At 39.3% G+C, this 19,860-nt stretch overlaps 1 protein-coding gene across 3 annotated transcripts in view; it reads right to left on the reverse strand.

Annotated features, from left to right (window-relative positions):
• The window catches only part of MYH10 (myosin heavy chain 10), a 104,154-nt gene that overhangs the window by 6,584 nt on the left and 77,710 nt on the right, over nucleotides 1–19,860 (reverse strand). For all 3 annotated transcript variants that reach the window (XM_074922326.1, XM_074922325.1, XM_074922324.1), the window contains 19 exons: nucleotides 17,628–17,821; nucleotides 17,237–17,358; nucleotides 16,843–16,912; nucleotides 16,580–16,740; nucleotides 15,859–15,967; nucleotides 15,645–15,776; nucleotides 14,119–14,325; nucleotides 12,788–12,925; nucleotides 12,098–12,221; nucleotides 9,728–9,899; nucleotides 8,767–8,979; nucleotides 8,522–8,666; nucleotides 6,890–7,096; nucleotides 5,717–5,821; nucleotides 4,545–4,697; nucleotides 3,958–4,206; nucleotides 3,201–3,413; nucleotides 2,489–2,701; nucleotides 1,024–1,185 (listed from right to left, as the gene is read on the reverse strand). In XM_074922326.1, coding sequence (XP_074778427.1) covers nucleotides 1,024–1,185; nucleotides 2,489–2,701; nucleotides 3,201–3,413; nucleotides 3,958–4,206; nucleotides 4,545–4,697; nucleotides 5,717–5,821; nucleotides 6,890–7,096; nucleotides 8,522–8,666; nucleotides 8,767–8,979; nucleotides 9,728–9,899; nucleotides 12,098–12,221; nucleotides 12,788–12,925; nucleotides 14,119–14,325; nucleotides 15,645–15,776; nucleotides 15,859–15,967; nucleotides 16,580–16,740; nucleotides 16,843–16,912; nucleotides 17,237–17,358; nucleotides 17,628–17,821 — 3,089 coding nt within the window. The remainder of the gene's footprint in view (nucleotides 1–1,023; nucleotides 1,186–2,488; nucleotides 2,702–3,200; nucleotides 3,414–3,957; nucleotides 4,207–4,544; nucleotides 4,698–5,716; nucleotides 5,822–6,889; nucleotides 7,097–8,521; nucleotides 8,667–8,766; nucleotides 8,980–9,727; nucleotides 9,900–12,097; nucleotides 12,222–12,787; nucleotides 12,926–14,118; nucleotides 14,326–15,644; nucleotides 15,777–15,858; nucleotides 15,968–16,579; nucleotides 16,741–16,842; nucleotides 16,913–17,236; nucleotides 17,359–17,627; nucleotides 17,822–19,860) is intronic.

Raw genomic sequence — 19,860 nt, forward strand, 5'->3', positions numbered from 1 at the left:
TCTGCACAGCTAGAAGCACGTGCTTATGGATCCCTTAAACACCGTTAACACAGACTGAGATCTTAATCCGCACAAGTTTGACTTGAGATGCTAAAAGAGTTGAGTCGGAGAAACTGCATTTAAGTTGTACCTGCATCTTTAGAATACCACCAGTCACGAGAGCTCTTATTTCAGGTGCTTGTAGGAAAGTGGACGGAGGTCAGCTATGAACTCTCTCACTGTCCCCTGTCCTCTTGGACTGGCAAGTCAGGGTACTGCTAGTTACCAGCATTTCTTGCTTTAATCTATGCTCCCTGTTCAACCAGGGCTCAGTTCCAGAACTGCCCTCATTCAGTTGAAGGAGGATTGCCAAAGAATTAAGTGGACAGGGCAGAAAAGCAATTTAATTTGCCATATGCTTTACATGGTCTCGCCATGGCCTCCTACTCCTGCAGCTTTGGGCCATGGCACTGAAGATTTTTGGCAAAACTGAATACTAACAAACGTTGAATATTTTTCTGAAAATGGGAAAAAAATTCTCGACACAAAGACGGCTTTTTTCTTGCCAAACTAAAAAGAATGGACATCTTGGAACCTTTTAGAAGTAACTGAAATTTACTCCTCCTTTTTCTCTGGAGCGTTTTTGGCTGAAAACGCGTTAAAAAGGTCAACTTGAGGAAGCAGCAGTCAGCAAAAGCTGTGCTCAAATCAGTAAATTCAAAGATACAAAGAACCAAAAATTTAAAAAATGCAGCCTAGAAAGCAACTCTCAAGTAAATCCTTACTCAAAGTGTTGACATAAAGAAAAAGATGACTACCAAATAGAAGTACATGGGGGACAATCTTCACTCCTTACTGACAAAAGGATGAGAGGAGTTTTGAGCAGGTGATAAGTTCAGGCCAGATACTCTATGACCTATGTCAGCACAGTCGAGTCTGAAACTCCTTTTGCCTTTGAGCTACAGGTGTGTTTCATGACAAGCAACACCCTCAGATAGACTGTCAGCAGGAGAGAAAGCAGCTCAGTCGGTTCGCTGTGCCTACCTGGAGCTTACGTAGCTGTTTGATTGCTTCATCTCGAGCCTTGTTTGCAGCTTCTATCTGACCTTCCAGGTCTTTCAGATCCATCTCCATTTTCTTCTTGGCTGCCACAGCAAGAGCCCTCTGTTTGCGCTCATCTTCCAGTTCTGCCTCCAGCTCTCGCACCTGTGAAATCAAGGTTAGAACAGGCTCAGTTCCAGGAATGGACAAACAAAATCCTAACAAAATGATCAGCAACTCCAAAAGGCCTTTGCAGAGCAGAGTTACCATTACTCAACTGGAGAAGACTAAAGAATGCAAGCTACATGGGAAGACAATGCAGCTGGCAAAAAAAAAAAAAAATATATCCGCAAATTGAAAGCAGAGATCTCTCAACTGACAAAAAGGAAAACAAAGACAATAACTCAGCATCTGAAGCATTTCCATTTCATCTGTTCAGCTAGTCAGCAATCAGCTTCTTGCCCAGCACGTCTATCCACATTTAGGGCAGATGTCACTAATTCTGATTGAACCATAAAGAGAAATATAAGTAGAATCACCTTATTTTCAAGAAAATTAAATCATTCCCTTTGAAACAGATGTGCTACTAGCATTTAGAAACCAACAACTTTTTTTTTCAAAACAAAACAGAGAACTACCTAAGCAGCAAGCCAACATGAATTAAGCCAAACTTTTGCAAAAATAAAGCCAAGCCAGAAATGCCACAGGTTACCAACATGAAAGAATATATTTTGTTTTGAAGCAAACCTCCCTCCTCATGCTATGACAAGAGCTCTTGTCCAGTGCAAGATAATAGCAATTCTGCACTGCAGTGAACTTCAAAAGCCCTTCAAGCCGTGTTTATTTCTAAGAGATCTCTATATTAGTGATTCTTAGGGACTGTACATTTTTGTTTTCTTGTGATAAATCTTGGAATATTGGTTGCTTTTTCCTCAAAGCTTGATGCTAATTTAGAACCATCTTCTCTTACAAGCATGAAATCTTAAACGCATTTCTTAAGTCTCTTCTGACCTGCTTTGTATTACTAGAATTCTAAAGTCTGGCAAATCTTTGCCACAATTTTAGTTTAGGAATCTGTTCACTTAATTACAGTCTTCCAGTCTCTCTCAGCATCCATGGATTTGTTCCTGTGCACCAAATAGGATGAACCTGGAAGTCCAACTAACATACCCCAGTCCTTGAAATACACCCCAGCAGCAACAGCCAAACCTCTGCTTACATGCTAGTCCTTCAAAAACACTCAACAGTAACAGACTAACAGCTGACAGTGGCCAGTCCTCAACAAGACCTATTCTATTGCTTATAAAGATCACTGCTTAGGAGTTCTATAGGATGGGATCTTTAAGGAAAGAGTTGTATTTTTCTGGTAGCAAGTTATCACCGAAGCCAAAGAGCTTTGGCAAAAGATCCTCACACCCTAGTAGGAAGTAAAGTAGGAAGTAACTGAAGTACAGTAAAACAAACATACTTGTTTAACCAGCATCCTCTTCTTCTCTTCATTCTGTTCATCTCTGGCTTGCAAGTCTCTCTCAAACTGGGCTTTCATAGCTTGCATGTTCACCTCCAAACGAAGCTTAGCATCTTCTGTGGCCTGCAGTTCATCTTCCAGTTCCTCCAGCTGAGTCCTCATCTCTTCAACCTGTTGCTCTAAAGTTCTCTTTGACTTTTCCAGTTCGTGAACCTAAACCACAAACATTAATCAGACCCTCTCCTTCAGGTATCTCAACATCAGCAGTTAACAGCAAAATAAGACATTATACGAACTCAATACACTACATTTGTGATGCTCTGAATTGGCCAATGAATCAGAACAGGCAGAGCAGCATCTCTAAGTCTGTATTAGAGAACTCCGCCAACATCTGTGCAGATGGTCGGAGAGATGAGCTGTGCAATGTCACAGAAAAAAAGTAGTAATGAGACAAGCTCTTAAATCTAGTGCAGGTACCATTAGTCATTTGGCCAGCAACTTCTGCTCCCCACGTCTTCACACTGTTTGAGAAGTCCTGACGTGAATATAGGCCACCCTCTTATTCTGAGCATTATTTCCTCCAGAATTCTGGGTTATAAATTAGCTTCAAAAAGTTCTATTTTTGCATCCAATCTATTTCTCCAGCCAGGAAGTTTTCCTGTGTTATGCCCTATGCAGTATATAACAAAACAGGGTGTGGACCTGTACTTACATTTTTGCCCACATCATCTTTAGAGCTCATTAAGTCTTCCATATCTGCACGCAACTGTTTGTTCTGTCTTTCAAATTCCTCCTTTGCTTCCAGAGCTTCTTCCAAAGCCCGAGCCAGAGACAGTGCTTTGGTTTCCTTCTCCCTTGCTTCTGCTTCAGCACGATCTCTTTCCTCTGCATATCGGGCAGAAATGTTCTTTTCTTCTGCCAGCATCTGAATATAAGAAACAATTAATCCATCTCATAAGTACTACGCAAACAGGTCCTTCCTGCCTCAGGTGCTTAGACCATGAAGTGGTTAATGCTCCAAGTTTAGCTGACCTTTAGAAGCTGTCTAGTCTCTCAATCTTGACCAAAGTGCTAGTAAGAAAACAGCTACTTTGGGATGAGATGAGGAGAGCAAGCTACTAATCAAGATTAAGTAAGTTTAGTACTATTATCATCGTTCAGTCTTCACATCCTTTCTTAGGTCTATCTTGAGGGAGTAAAATAGTAAAGTTTTTGTTCCAATATGATTTCCTTTTTGTACATAAAGAGCTTATTACTCGATCTAGCAAGACTCAAAGCTGGCATTTAGCTCACCGAAATTATAAGTGACAAGTTACTCTTAAAGGCCAAGCGGTTCACAAAAGATTTATCAATAACCACAGTACTCATCAGACCCTTCTTTATATGAGGCTCATTTATGCAGTAACAATACAAAAAAGATGCCATTTAAAAATCATAGAAAGCAACAAGGTGACAGGAAACTAGACTACCTGATCAAACTTCTTCTGCTTTTTCTCCAAGTTAGAAACAATCTGGCGCTGATGATCTAGGTCTACCATCAAGTCATCCAGCTCTTGCTGCAGGCGATTCTTTGTCTTTTCTAGTTTGTCATAAGCCATTGCCTTCTCCTCTAGGCGTTGGCTTAAGGACTCCATATCCTTCAATAATTTTTTCTTATTTTCCTCCAAGCCTTCAATGGTTCCCAAGTCATCATCTACCTTTTTCTTAGCATCAGCCAACTGAAATTTAACAGAAGAAAATAATGTTCCTCAGTGAGTCATGAGAAGGAAAGAAAGGCACCAAGTCCAAAATACAAAACCAGAAAGAGATGTTACTGCTAGAGTAACACAAAAATTGTGAGTTAGTAGGATACTAAGTAGGGGAAAGTTCTGTCCATTTCAGTTAGTTGTACTGGTCATTATTGCAGTGGAGAAACACCACAAGGAATTTTATTCCAAAATCTGGTCTAGGTACGTGTGCAAATTACATGACATTTTTCTGAGGGGTTTAGGACACCAATTCATCTCACCTGGAACACGTAGGCCTTGCAGAAGTTCTGCCATGTACAACAGCTTACCTGTAACTGCAAGGCGAGCATCTGTTTCTCCAAGTTCTTTCTGGCCTCCTCTTCCTCTTCCTGCTGCTCTTGCAGGTTGTTCTTCTCTTCTTCCAGCTGCCTAATCCTACTGCTCAGGTTGAGTTTCTGGCGGGTTTCTTCCTGAAGCAGCTCCTGTTACACAAACAGGCATATTGGAAGCTCATAATGTGTTCACTGCAGCCTTGGGCTACCACCCTCCTCTATATGGACTTTCAGATTTATTTTTCCCATAGCATTTTTGCACAAGGACATGTTTATGAAGACATCCGTAATTTGGGTTTTCCAATAAGCACTGATCATTCATTTTGGGCACACTTAAACCTTCATAAAGCATGTTTCTGATAAGGGAATCCATGCCACCATTCTATAAGTTAATGGATGATAATATTCTGTCCTTAAAGGGATGAGCACAAAAGTCACCTTCAAAATTTTTCTTTTTTCAGACAAGCATATAGAGTAGCTATTTTAAACCACATGGGAAGAATATATAGCAGCGAATCCTGCAATAGCAGCATGCCTCCAAGTTTTGCTCCATTGCTTAAATATAAAGGTCAGTTTAAAGATAGCTGTAATTTGGCAGGGGAAACTTCTGTCATAATGGAAACTAATGAAAGGTGTAACCACCATCCCCTCTCCTCCACCCTCTTCCTCAGAGAGCTCTCTAATTGTGATTAGCATTATTCAAGTAGTCAAAATTAGCATTTTAATACAAGGGGAAAATAGAGTGTATTTAAGTGATGAATACATGCATAAAGCTGCATTATTTAACTCAAAAACAAATACTGTCAGTCTGAACTTAAGCTGTCAGTAAAAGACAGGATATTGTCCCTCATGCCTTTCATATACCCCAAGGATCTTTACATTAACATTCTACTTAGAAAGGTTTCTTTGACTTAATTCTTATCTCCCACAGAGACCAGTTTGAAAGGCTACAGTCTATCAAGCAGTGAATCTTAAATAATGAAAAACTGGCTCCACATGTAGCTGAGCAATCATTATACATCACATTTCACTAGACTTCAATAGGAAATACAGCTTCTACCCAAGGGACTTCCCAAACCATGAGTGAAAAATGTATTTTTGTTACGCAGTTAGCATTTCAATGAGGAACAAAGCTTCAGCGCAAAGTTCAAGCTTTACTGCACACACACCTGTGTATCCTGAAGCTGAGATTCCAAACTAGCTGCATCCTTGGCAAACTTAATGCCTTTCTTCTCTGCTTCCTCCAGGAGACTTGAGACATTATCCAACTCGTTCTGCAAAGCAAGTGGTCTAAAGGTAACAGCATGCAGCTGACTCACTGCAAAGCCTACATCCCACTGGGAGCTGGAACTGCAGAACATAAACCTCAACGAATTCCAGGTATGGCAAGACAACAACAGATCCCAACAGAGACATAAAACAAGCTAAAAATATTGAAGTTTGGCTAGAAGCTTCAAGCTGGACGTCAGTCTTGAACTTACACGGTATAACATAACAAGAGTTAAGCATGGCTATTTAGCAGAGCACATCACTCCAATATCTGTATTCATACATAAATTCTATTTTTAATTATAGGACCATATATTTTATGTGACCATTAATTCAGGGATTATCAGGGTAGCAGCTGGGTTTAAAGCATCATTGCAAGAGAAAAGGTTACTGCCAGGTGCCAGCTCTTCTTGCTATTTTAGGCCATGCTACTTTTATATACAGTGAGAGACTACACAAACGCTTCCTCTGAAAAGAACTGGGCCATTCCATTTTTGAAGTACTTTAGTTTGATTTACCTGAAGTACTCATTGCTGTTGGTTTAAGTCAGTCCTGATTGCATTTTGCATATTTTCGCCATTTCCCAGAAAACTGGGCCTTTACTTGCAATCCCTATCTGCCTAGCTCCCAATTTTGAAGCACAAAAGAAACCTGTGGCCACCATCAATCAGTGCATTTTCACTCACACCTACGACTGAGCTCAGCCCAATCTGCTCAATTCCATATCCAAGTCAAAAACCAGGAGGCCAGCTGTCAGCAGCTTGCCTGTGCAGAGCCTCCTACAGGATTTGGTCTCCAGGATGGGAAGCCACATACTTAAAAGCCACTCTGATTCTCACATAGCTCAGAAAGTTCAGGATTAATGTCATGGCTGTCCGCAATCTCCACCTTAGACACGTCACCACTTTAAGTGCCCTCAGGTACATGACAGTGCATGAGTGAGGTTACCTCCCATGTCAACTGCAGGCCCAGTTCCTGTAGACCGAGCTGCATCTTTGAAAGTCATTTCTGCAGATGGTTAAGACTTTTAGTTTCTTGACTATGTTTCAGCAGTTTAGGACTTACAGCCTTACCTGCAGCTTGTTAGCTTTCTCCGCCAGCTCCACCCTCAGTCTTTCGCCTTCTGTGACCTTAGCAGTTAGCTCTTGTACCTGAGCATCAAGCTTCTTCCTCTTATGTTCAGACTCTGCCTTGACCTGCTGCAGTACCTTCACTTCACAGGCTAACTCCTTGTTGTCGGACTCTAGGCCTTGCTTGTTTTTTTCAAGATTTGCTTTGAACTATGAAAGACAAAAGGAAAGAAATTCAACACTTTGTTACATATGAATAAAGTTTTCTGCTAAAAAAAGATATTCAGTCCAGCAAATTGGGTTTACAAGTTCAGAGATAAAACAAGTGCTCAGCAAGTTGTAAGTAGGGAGTGTTTAAAATGCTGCCATGTAACATTCTGTATATGTTGGCCAAAGACTAAGTTAATGCAAGTTATTTCACTCTCAGATATCACAGGTAAAGTGAGGATCAAACATACTTCTATGAATTTAACAAGATCTGGGACGTCACTGCTGTAAAATGACTGTATGAGTAGCACTGTAAGTAAGAAGGAATGTGCCCATTAAGAGATCAGCATGGCTCATATCACAGAAATAAAAAGGACAGCTATCAACTAAAGCCGCCCTGATTTTAGTAGGCATAGCAGCCTGGAAATGCATAACAAAGCACTTTTCACCATTGCACTGACATTTGTCAAAAACCTTTTAAAAAAAGCAGTAACTGGCATAAGGGACCTTTAAGTGCCATTCTTAGTGTATCACCAGAACTGACATCACATCACAGGACCTTTGCTTAAGACTGCAGGGTATTATCTTGTCATGCTCTTATTAAGAATATTTAATGATCAAGGAGCAGAAGACATTCATAAGATCTTCAGGTGAATAAACTATGATTTCCACCAGCTGTAACTACTATATTTCTCACTTATTTTAAAATACTAAGGAAGCTTGAAGTATTCCCTACATAACAATATTACTACAGTATACGAGTTGTTCACACATACATTTATGAATGACCAAAACTATCATTTCATGAACTAAAGATACTTCTTTTCTTTGGCAGTGTTGGAATAATTCTGCTTTTGAACAAGGCACTCAAGCTGCACTGGTAGGAACCATGCTACCCAGGTGTGCCTCCTGCCTGCTCTGTGGTGGTTACCAGAGAACACACTACAGCTGTGCAAACCGGCAAGGCACTCCAGAGATCCAGCACTAGAGGTCACAGTACAAGCATGAGGTTAAGAGTGGCTGGCAGAACTTTTACACTACCTGCACTCACAGTTTGTAATTTGTGAGTGCCAACATTACAATTACCTTATTTAGAGGTATTCTGCAGTTCACTCATGCAGAGAAGCTGTTTTTCACCAAATAAGCATGTGGACTGCAGGAGAATTCCTACAGACTACTACTACATGTTTTATCTCTAGGTGTGCCATTTTGAAGTCTAATGAACACTTCAGAGAGATGCCAAGACTGTTTAATAGTTACAATATATTCAAACCAGCATGATGTATTTGTTTCAATTTACAATGGTTATGTGTGTATAGAGGACAACTTAGTTCTGCAGATACCAGTGGAGGGGACCGCAACACTTATGGTACTTATAAGAAGTCCTGAAGCAGAAAAGTGTATTTCTGTAATTTATTTACTTCTCACCCTTTTGGCCTGTTCAAGTTGTTCAGAGAGCTCTTCCAGGGCAGTAGCATGCCTCTGCCTGATTTCCTGGATCTGTGCTTCATGGTTTTTGGTTTCCTCTTCAATTGCTTTCTTCAGTTCAGCCACCTCCTGCTCACGCTTTGTCCTAGAGGAAGCATCAAGGGTTATCAAAATCAACATTATAGTCTTTTGTAAACTAAAGATGAATTTTAAAGGTGCCTTTTTACACAGACATATGATTCTACCTCAGCTCTTGCTGTGCTGCAGTGGTATCCAAGGTATCTTCCAGTTCAGTTTTTAAAGCCTCCAACTCTTCACTTAAATCTCTTTTTTGCTTTTCTGCCTTGTTGCGCGATGCCTTCTCAGATTCAAGATCCTCCTGGAGTTCTGCAATTTGAGCCTGCAACTCTCTTATCACTTTCAGTGCATTGTTTTTCTGAACTGCTTCTTCATCACCTCTGTTAAACAGAGGCACAACAGTTAATAATAGCTCATACCTTCAGATCTATTCTCGTAACAGTCTAGCATTATTTATGTACATAAATGATATATTAACTTTTCAACTAGAATAGAATTGACTTTCTAGATCTTCATAGATAGAAAGCCTCTACTGTTATTCTCAGAATCCTGACAAGCACAGTGCCCCAGGTACTACAGAGGCACTATCAGAATGATCAAGCTTTCGAGTTTACATTCAGGTATTCCAATTTTGTAGATCTCAACATGTCCCAAAAATGCAGTGTCTGTAGATTTTTCTCTTTGTGCAAAACTATAGACCATTACTCAAAAATTACAAAATGTATTTAGCTTATATCATAACGTGTGACTGCAAGACTACCACAGAAGCCTTGATGTCTGAAAAAACCCAATCCCTGGAAGTACCCTGTTAAGACAACTCACAGAATTACATGGGGTTTTTTTCCTCCTGAGACTGAACTCTAGGAGACTAAATAAGCTTCCACAGCCCAAACACTATTACACCCTGGTGGAACTTTTTGGAAGCTTTGTAGAGCAAGTCAAACAACACAATTACTTTTTTTTGCCATGTCTACGCACAGCACTGGTGTCTAGAGATGCTCTAATACAAATGTGAACTGGCTTCTTTAACATTCCCCGTTCTGATACGTTTGCAGTCAGCTAAAATTCTGTCTGGGGAAGCAGTTTTCTACCACACTTCTGTAGTCACAAGCATCATCATGCTCTGACCTAGCAAGAGCAGCCTGAAGTTCTTCCTCTTTCTTGGCCAGTTGGATCTTCAGTTCTTCAATCTGGGCTTGCAGCTCAGCTATTTGGTCCTGTAGGTCTGTTGTTTCACCATCAAGTTTTCTTTTAGCTTTTTCTAATTCTTGACGGGTCTTTTCCTCCTTTTTCAAGCGCTCTAAGGAAGCAAAGAATTGTATTTATATGCAATTTTTTCTCTTGTCATCCTCAGACGGTTCAGGGGTGGGGCCATGGGGTGGCAGTAAGGGTGAGAAGTTTAATCTATACTGTGTCAATTCCTTCTCCAGTCTGCAGCTGGAAAGCTGACTGGGAAAGATGAAACAACAAAGTAGAACTGTACCGTTTATAGAGAAAGTCAAGAAAGTCAATGAGTAGAGAAAAAAGTTTGAAATAAGAGAACAGAAACATAACCTCATCTTGATAGAAAATAAGGAGTGGAAACTCACAGAAGAGCAGTTCGAGCTGTTAAGCCAGATAATAACAGACATCAAGATTCAAAAATGAAAATCAGCTATGGACTGGAAAAAAATTATGGCTTGCATAGTTTTGGAAGGGCTAGGCTAGACTCCAAAAGGTCTACTGGAAAACAGTACAACTTAAAGAAAACTTGGATAAACTGTTTTCGCAAGTATGTGTGGCACCAACTCACATCCCATTGGTATTTAGCAAGACTTTGAACCCTGATAGCTTCCTGTAATTTACTTGTGTAGCTGAGATACTCCTGCCCTAAGGTATTTCTCTGTGAAAACTATCCAGTTATCAGTGTCATAGCAATAAAACACATTTAGTTCATCTGCCTGTTGTCTGATTAAGATAGTTACCAGCTGCATTGTTTACAGCTAGCTAATGACCAGGTATGTAATACATTTAAGAGGAAGGTTTTGCTTAGCATAGCATTAGCACAATTCCAAATGCATTAGCATAAAAATAAGTTATTAGACTTGTTCAATACTTTGTGGGTCCTCAGCTGAGGTTTCCCTCACACTGTTCCTAAACCTGCTACTGAATCAGGACATCTTCTACACAGAAAGGGAGCCACGTTCAGGAATCATCTCTGAGAGCCACCCAGGGCTCTTTGGGATTTCCAACAACCTCAAATAACACTGGTTTTCTCTAAACAGTTCCTCATTCAAAAAAATAGTACTTCTCTGTTTTTACATTATAATCCCGGTGAGTGACAGTTAGAACAGTGTCACAAGACTCAATTTTGCAATTGGAAGAGTTCATAGTAAACAATTAAATTTTTTTTCCCAAGTATCAGTGCCTAGCCAAGACCCTAGGAGAGAGACCTTAATGGCTTCTTGAATCATCTCCAAGAGTAGATATCATTTTACTGTGCTTCACTAGCCAATAAATTGCATGTCTTATATTTAAGCTTTAATTTCCATTTCTGAAGTCATCTGTCTTGGAACAGTACCATAACCAAAACACATCTGTCAAGTAACTTCAGAAACACTAGTCCTGATTCAAGCACACAACTACTTAAGCATTATTCTCCAGGGAGCAAAGCTTACTTATGCCCATCTTAAGATCTCTGAATTTTTAAATAAAAGGTACATCAATCACCTACTATCCCTGTTAGTTCAATACCTTCCTATACAGATAAGATTAAACTTTGGTATTCTTCCATAAGTACATCAGTTTTAAAATATGTGGTATGACTGACCATAATACAGTAAGTGAAAAAACCATTTCCAAATTAGGGCACAGAGTGTAACATTGCCTTATATTTTGCAATTTTGACTTGGCAGTTTATTAATATTGCACAATAGATATTTACAATAGCTATATAAGTAATTTTAAAAAAACCCATAAAATCAAGAAAGGTTAGATATAGTTTGACAACACACGCAAAACAATCAGAAATAAATGGCTAAAGAAGTGGAACCATTTTAGATAAGCAAAGCATTAAGAAAAACAATTCAGATTTGCTTATTCAAAAAATACTGGAAGCCTAATGAATACCTACTAACATTCTTCCAGAAATACATTGTTCTAGTATGTTATTATAGAAAAGTGTAGCAACGTCCCAAGAGACAGCTATTTTACCTTATTACTAAGGGATGCATGCAACAACATGGATTTCTGAGTGTGTCTATAATGAAATGGATTCTCAAAAAATGAAAACCTAACAAGCTAAACATGAGAAAGACTGAGCAGCCAGATGCAACAAGTGTTGCAAGCAACACAACTTATTTTCAAGACTTAGATAGAAAAAAACAACAGCTTGTTGTATCTACATATAAGGTTACACTTAGCAGGCTGGACCAGATAGCACATACACTGTAACAAGGGATTCATTCCCTTCTAGCACGATGTTCAAGCTGCTAACAGGTAAATGAAGTAAGAACAAACCTTCCAAATCAGTGATCATCATTTCCTGCTTGTTCTTGAGTTTGGCCAAGTTTTTTGCCTTTTCTTCTTCTTCAGCCAGCTGAGAAGTACATTCAGCAATTCGATCCTCCATCAGCTTTTTTTCCTAGTTAGAAGAAAGGGGAGAAAGAATAACTTCTGAAGCACAATTTGAAGAGTCTCTAAGCAGCACAAATAACTGAATATACAAAATCCATACAGAGGTTTTAAACAGTGTATATAATACAGATTTTATTTCAAGTGACTGACCTGTCAGTAGTAAGGATCAACTGGAATAGCACAGAAACACAAACATTTGTTTTCCAAGAAAGTGAGACTTGGAATTTAACACATGGGAGGCCTGGGTTTAGGACAGCATTTGTTGTACACTTTTGGAAATCTGTTTGCAAAGAACAGCAGCAACGACAAACACTGTCTCCAGCTCTTAGATTTGGAAGACTTATGAAAAGGGGAAGAATGCATGACAAATACCTCTTTTTTGAAGGTCAGTTCAAAAGAATCTCTAAGTGTCTCAGCTTCAAGCTGTTCAAGCCTTCAGATGCAAGCTTTACAGATAATGTAATAATGTAAAAATTACAGATGATGTAATAGAAGTCTCAAATGTTTTGAGAGGTATCACTTGGCATCACTACTACTTATGTGGAGAATCTCCACGATGCATACTGGTCTCACCTTCAAAAACTTGGAATTTTGGTCCTCCAACAGTAGGATCTCTTCCTCCATTTTCTTTATCTTGGCTTCAGCTGTCACTTTTTCAAGCTGCAGCTTCTGTCGAGCTCCCTCCTCCTCATCAAGCTGCTCCTCTAAGTCCTGGGGAGAAAAGCAATTGCATCTGTGCATTTTCCAGGTTCCCCATGTGTTAATTTTTTTTGTTGCTTTTAACTTTATGAAAATGATGTACTACTTTGAAAAGCAACCTGCCCTAACTAACACTAAAAATGCATGTGCTTTGCTGGATTCATTTATAGTATTAATGACTGGTAATGAAATTAAAGGCCACATGATACACATGGCATTTTTTATGCTCTGTATTTCAGCTTTGGCTGAAATATGCACTCTAGGAAACATACACTCGCTTCAGAGTTTTTCACCTTCCTAATACTGAACATAAAATAAAAAAATTCTACTTAATGACAACCACATTAGATCAGGATTTATGTCAAGAGACTTCCTAGCATGCTCCAGCTGAATAGGATGTCTGGTGTCAAAGAGCAAGTGCCTAGGAAGACACGCTACAGGAAACAGATCTCCTGACTTCAGTATGAATCTAGATCTCAATATGACAGCTGAAACGGTTCAGATACTAGCTAGATATGATTAGAAAAGCAATGCTGTACTGTGCTTCTATTCATTCGTGGTTTTAAATAAGATTGTCAGCAACACATGAATGGACACTTATTAAAAGGCATCAAGAGCTGTGAGATACGGGCTTTGTACCCATTCAGTACCTTGAATATTTTGAAAGACAAGTTCTCAGGCATTCCCTCAGGTCCCCATAATTTAAGAAGCTTCCATTTGAATTATCTGATTTTCACAAAAAAGCTCAAGTATCTTGGAGGAGTTGTTATAGTTTCATAAAAGTCAAAGAAGGAATATTCCTCATGATATTCACTGGATTTGTCAAAAAGGAACATTTATCTCCTAAGTTACATCATCCCCCATCAGCCTTTGTTTCTGTAAGAAAGCAGGTAAGCCCCATGCAGTCATTCCCAGTTCTTCCCCACCCAAAAGTGCTCAATATCTTTAATACTCTGTCTGCATACACTATAGCTACCAACAGGGCATTTGGACTTTTTTTCTTCCCTCACCCTCACATGCCTGGAGACCACAAGAAGCTGAACACACTGAACACAGGAAGAGAAAAGAAACAAAAGTTGATTTTTTTTCCACACATGGTGCTAAGGACCTAAATTCCTCCGTGCCATAGAGATGTTGAGGGAGCTTCCCCATCCTCAACTGTCCTGTTTGCATGCTTTTCCATTTCCAGTTACCAAGAAGTATACCTGAATATGGCCCTGCATTTTCTTTTTCTCATTCTGCAATATTTGGTTTCTTTCCTCTTCCTCTTCAACCCTGGACTCCAAATCATGGAGGATTTCTTCCAACTCTTGTTTTTTGGCAGCCAAGCGAGCCCTCATCTCCTCAGCTTCTGCAAAGAGCTCTGTCTCAGCCTGCAGCTGCTCTGCAAGAATGTTCTTCTCTTCTAGAAGCTGCAAATATACACAAAATGAGTAAAGCAGTAAGAATAACATTTCAAAGTCTCTCATGAGAGATTATATATATGCCAACTAGAAAGTTACTTAAAGACCAAGTTCTGTTACAGTTCTTGACTCCATCAACATCCAAACCCAAAGAAGTTTAGCAGGGGGCTTTATCAGCAGTCCACCAGCCTTCACAGTAGGGTTACAGCTATATTCACTCATCCTCCCAATTTCAGGAACAAATCCCACTGCACCTATTCCACCTGCCCTGTTCTACCAGCAGCAAAAAGATGAGAGGAGTGCCTGGACTGTTCCTTGCACTCATTCCTGCACAATGACAGAGCAATGCCATGGGTAGCTGGGCTGAAGCTGACCCTTGGGAGTCACTGGAACACATTAATTCTTACTGTGTAAACTTGACAACAGAACAGTATAGTTCCAGTTGGAGGGAACTTGCAACAATCTTCTAGTCCAACTGCCTGACCACTTTCAGGGCTGACCAAAAGTTAAAGCATATTAAGGGCATTGTTCAAATGCCTCAAACACTGACAGGCTTGGGGCATCAACCACCTCTCTAGGAAGCCTGTTCCAGTGTTCAAGCAATCTCTTGGGTAAAAAGTGTTTCCTAATATCTAGCCTGAACCTTCCCTGATGCAGCTTTGAACCATTCCCACACATCCTGTCACAGGATCACAAGGACAAGAGATCAGCACCTCCATCTCCATTTGCCCTTTCTCAGGAAGCTGTAGAGAGCAATGAGGTCACCCTTCAGCCCACTCAAATCCAGTGTCCTTCAACACTCCTCACAGGCCACGCCTGCCAGCCCTCTCACCAACAGGAACCGACGCTATGACCTTCTAGATAGATATCTATCCCAGTTCTAGCATGTCTCAAAGTTACCACAGTGATAAATACATGTCTATCTTCACTGACACTCTTTCAGCTTTTTATTAAAGTTACTTATCATAAATTCATTTCCCGTTTTGTCCAATAATTGTCATAATTGCTTCCCCACATCTTAAACAGAACATGCACACCACAGAAGTATCCCACTCTGAAAATGCATCTGAAAAGGAAAATGACACTGCTACTGAAGTTCTGTAAACTAGGAAAGGCCAAAACCAGTTTAGTTTTGTTAACATGATGTTTCAGCATTCCTGGAGGAATGGGTCATGCTCTATCTTCCTATTCCAGATTTTAGCTGAGTGTGAAAGGCTTGCCTGATTGTCAGTGCTTTTGTTCACCAGTGTCTACCCAACATGGCTCCCTCAGATGGGATGTAGTGCAATTCACATTCTAGATATCAAAAGCTGATATTGAAGACAAACCTGTTGATGTTTCCTTTCCATTTCCTCAAGTTCTGCCTCCACTTTTGTCTGTTTTTCTTTCACCTTCATTAGCTCCTCATCTTTGGCTTGAAGTTCTTCTTCTTGACGAGTGACCTGAAGAAGAGGCTTCACCTGTAAAGATTTGAAATGAACAAGTGAGAACCTGCATTCACATATTTACAAAAGTCAGAGAAGGTCACAGACTATAACAAACCTTTGTGAAGACTCTCCACCACTGCCAGTGCCTAAGCTTTAAATATGCAGCACAATTCCTCTGCAGGATTTTCAGTGCACTCAGTTGCTGTTGTTTCTTTGCAAAGGCCCTGAAGACAGAAAGAGCAAAACATTTTGTGTTAAATACAGCCTATCATCTGTCCGTGTTTAATTTTAAGGTTACCCAGCCCTAGAACACTTGCAGACCATAAATAGGCTTATTTTTAAGTTTTGGTGACTACATTGATTTATGAACACTCATTCCTTACACGAAGGGGCAGAGCAAGAACTAGACTCACCATTTTCAAAACTATAATTACAAACGCTATTTGTTCTTACTCTTAACAGACTTTTTTCTTAAAAAGATAAAAAGTCAGGATGGATTAGATGCTGAACTGTCTCTTAATTTCAAGAAAACAGCCTTCTAGAGTACCTCTCAGGATCCTCCTGCTCCACTGGACAAGACACAGTTTTGGAGCCACTAGCTATACCATAAACAACTGCATGTATCAAACACAATATGAAGTAAAGAAGATACTGTTCAGGAATGAAGGTGTACATTCTTATTAGGTAAAAATTCACCTAATACCTTGAATACAGGTACAGTTTATCAGGCAACACACTTTAAGAAAATCTCTCCTCAAGTGGAAGCTTTAATGCACAGTTCCCTGTCAAAGAGACAAGATGACTACAAGAAAATGAAATTGTAAGAGCACACATACTTCCTAGCCAGGTATCCTCTACAGACTGCCTGGAAGAAGATGATAATGTCTGTGATCTTCAGATCTCTTTCTTCTTCTAAGTGTGCCAAGACACCAGCTCGGAAAAAGATCTTGCTCTGTCCAATTCTGTATAAGTTGGGGTCCAGCTCTAAGGCTCTGATCTAAATGGACAGGAAAGCAGTTGAGTTTTTTTATATCAAGAAAACAACAACTTTTGTTTCAACTTTCCAATGTTTTAACAATATTTAGGTAGAAACACTTACCATACGCTCACAGGCTTGCTTACCATCCATGAAACCTTTTGGAATTGCATTGGGAGTAAGGATCTCATACCTTTAAGTCAAATGAAAATACACCTTTACATTCAACAATAAGCTACATTATTACAAACCCAAAGATATAGTTACCAAGAGCACAGCTAAGGAATTTTTCCAGAAAGTTTTTCCCACAGTCCATTTTAGATTGTTCCCCCTTCCCTATTGTCTTTAGAATAAACTTGTAGTATTTAACTGCTTCAAGTTCAAGCCCCTTCAAGACCTCACACATTGTTTTGTATTTTCTTCCAGTTGGGTTGGGGAAGGGGGTTGGGGGTGTCTTCAGATATTTAATAAGGAACTTTATCTCATAAAAAACTCAAAAAACTGTTCCTGCTGTTACCTCTGTCTAAATTCCTGGAACACTATCCTGTTTGGAAATCCTTGTCGACAAATCCTTATTCCTTCCAAAACACCATTGCAACGAAGCTGATCTAGAACCAGATGTGGATCCAATTTTCCAGCCTGCACAAACAAAGCAAGCATGTTTTTTAGTCTCAATTTGCATTAATGAAAAACTGAAATTTAAGTTTTTCAGGCTACTCTCTACAAAGTCAACTGTCTAAATAAGGGGATGTGCAGGGGATACTAAGAAGATATTTGATCAGTGTGAAAGTTTTGTGAAACCTGGCTTATGATTTCAAAAGGAAGACACAGTCAGCATGCATAACTTAAAATGCATGTAAAAGCTCTAATAAAGAGAAAGAATTACAGGAGTGGCCTGTAGTACATACTCTCTTTTCATGATTTGGAATGATGCAGCGAACAAAATTGGGATTAGTGTTTCGGAGCGTTGCCATCAGCTTGGTGAGAGATTCTTTGTACAGTTGGCCAACAGTGCGAAACATGCCCTTCTTGGTCTTGTACGCAGAGCCAAAAGCTGTCTCTGTTATTCCAGTGACCTGATCCAGACCCACAATACGATCCACTGGAAGGACAAGAGAAAATAATTAAGTGGACTTTAATATTTGTCAGGTATAAAAATAGGCAGAAAAAGGAGCAACAGTGCAGCAGCAGAAGCTTTGCGGAACAAATGACAGAAGGTGCCATCAGTAGGGCAAGGCAGTCAGCATGTACTAGGGACGTTGTGCAGAAGCAGTGGAACCAAAAGCCACAAACTTATACAGCAGAATAGTGTAGCTTTAGTAGGTACAGACTAAAATATCCAGCTCTTTACTTGCAGTTCTACATGACCAGTAAAGCTACTTTCTTTAAGTTAACTTTTAAGTGATAGAAAGCTGCCTGGAAACTGGCAATTATTTGAATTCTTACAATGCAAAGTATTTCTGAGTTGAACATTTGGAATCAGACATCTGTGCATATTTGCATAAAATGAAGACTCACTTGTAATTATATAGATTAAGTCTGAGTTTCGTTGAATATTCAAAAGTGTTCTGAAAGCATAACTATTTACAGAAGAGTTGGAAATAATGTTATTTCAGTGACAAGAGGGGAAAAAAAAAAGTATCTGCCAGACTTCTGCTAGTCTGCTATTTTGAAGAATTCTTCTGAGTTTTATATACAACTGCAAAGACCTCCCTAGCCAAAAGACAAGTTTTAAACAGCAAAACTGCACACCACAGCACTCCAACATTGCCATAAAGCATCAGAATAGAGTTTGTTTTGGTTGGGGTTTTTTTAACATTTTGGGTAAGGATCTCTGTGGTTTCTTCCTCAGAAGCACAAATTAGAAATCTGACTGCCATCATTAAAACCTTTAGGCAAAAAACACAAACATGATTCCATGTGCATGTTAACAATTATTTAATCAGCTCACTAAAAAGATACACAGGTGGCTTAGGACCTTAACAATTCTAGCTGGCATTTCTTAGTACTGAGCCAATACACAGCATGTATCAGTGTGAAAGCCATGAAATCCAAGCTGGCCAGCAGAAAGAAGCAATTATATGTAGGCTACAATCTTGTGACGTTATCTTCACATTCATCCAGACCAAAGCAGAGGCAATTATGCTTTGCTACCAGAATTAGTTTCATGTATGACAAAGAAGTGAAAATAGGTTGTTTGTTTTGGTTTTTTTTTTCCTCACACTTTCAACTAGTTTTCAAAGGTCTATAAAAAAATAAAATTAAAATCAGAAAAATACAGGGCAACAGTTTTGAATAATCACTGGTAAGTCTTGCATGTAGTTAAGAGCAGAGCCCAGATCCTCCACACAGTTTTGATCACAAGAATCTAAGCAGCTTATTAAAGTTACAAGAGTAAGTAGGTGGTACATTGGTCATAAGATCATATCCCAAATATTTACTTTGAATCAGAATTCAGTTCTAAACCAGAAGTGGGATAGAGATTACTGGAAATCAGTCTTACAAAGGATGAACATAACAGTTTGTAAATATTAAAAACATGCACCCACCAGACACCACTAACAACTAGACACCATTCAGCTTGTTTGGCCTCATACTTTTTAAAAATTTTGTAAACATATCTGATAATTGTGCATCTTTGGCTTTGCTTCCCTCTGTCCTCCAACTGTAAGGTAGTTATTCATATTTCAAAGAGGATTATTAAACGTAAGCCTTCTCTATAGGTTAAGAACAGTTACTGAACAGCACGACTGGACAATCATCCATTGGCTAAAGCCTCTGAAGTCAAACCCTCTAGCAATTACTTTAGGAAACACCACTAGCTTCCTCAAGTATGTGATGTATCATGAGTAATAGAAGATAAACCCAAGTAAAGATCAGAAGTCTGAAGGCACAACCTTCACATACGCATATTTATCAACTTGGGGAGAGTAATACAAGAAGAATGAGGAAAAGGTTGGATGAAATATCTAAAGCGTCTTCAAAAAGACATTTCAAATAAGTGGATTTGTTGATTTCTTGATACCCCAGAAAACGTGTGCAGCTTCTACAAAGGGAAATAATAAAGTTCAGAGGTTTTTATATAGAAGAACAATTCCAACAAGTCTGGAAGAAGTTTATTTCACTTACTACCCCCACTAA

This window comes from Athene noctua, chromosome 18, assembly GCF_965140245.1.
Source record: "Athene noctua chromosome 18, bAthNoc1.hap1.1, whole genome shotgun sequence".
Lineage (NCBI taxonomy): Eukaryota > Metazoa > Chordata > Aves > Strigiformes > Strigidae > Athene > Athene noctua.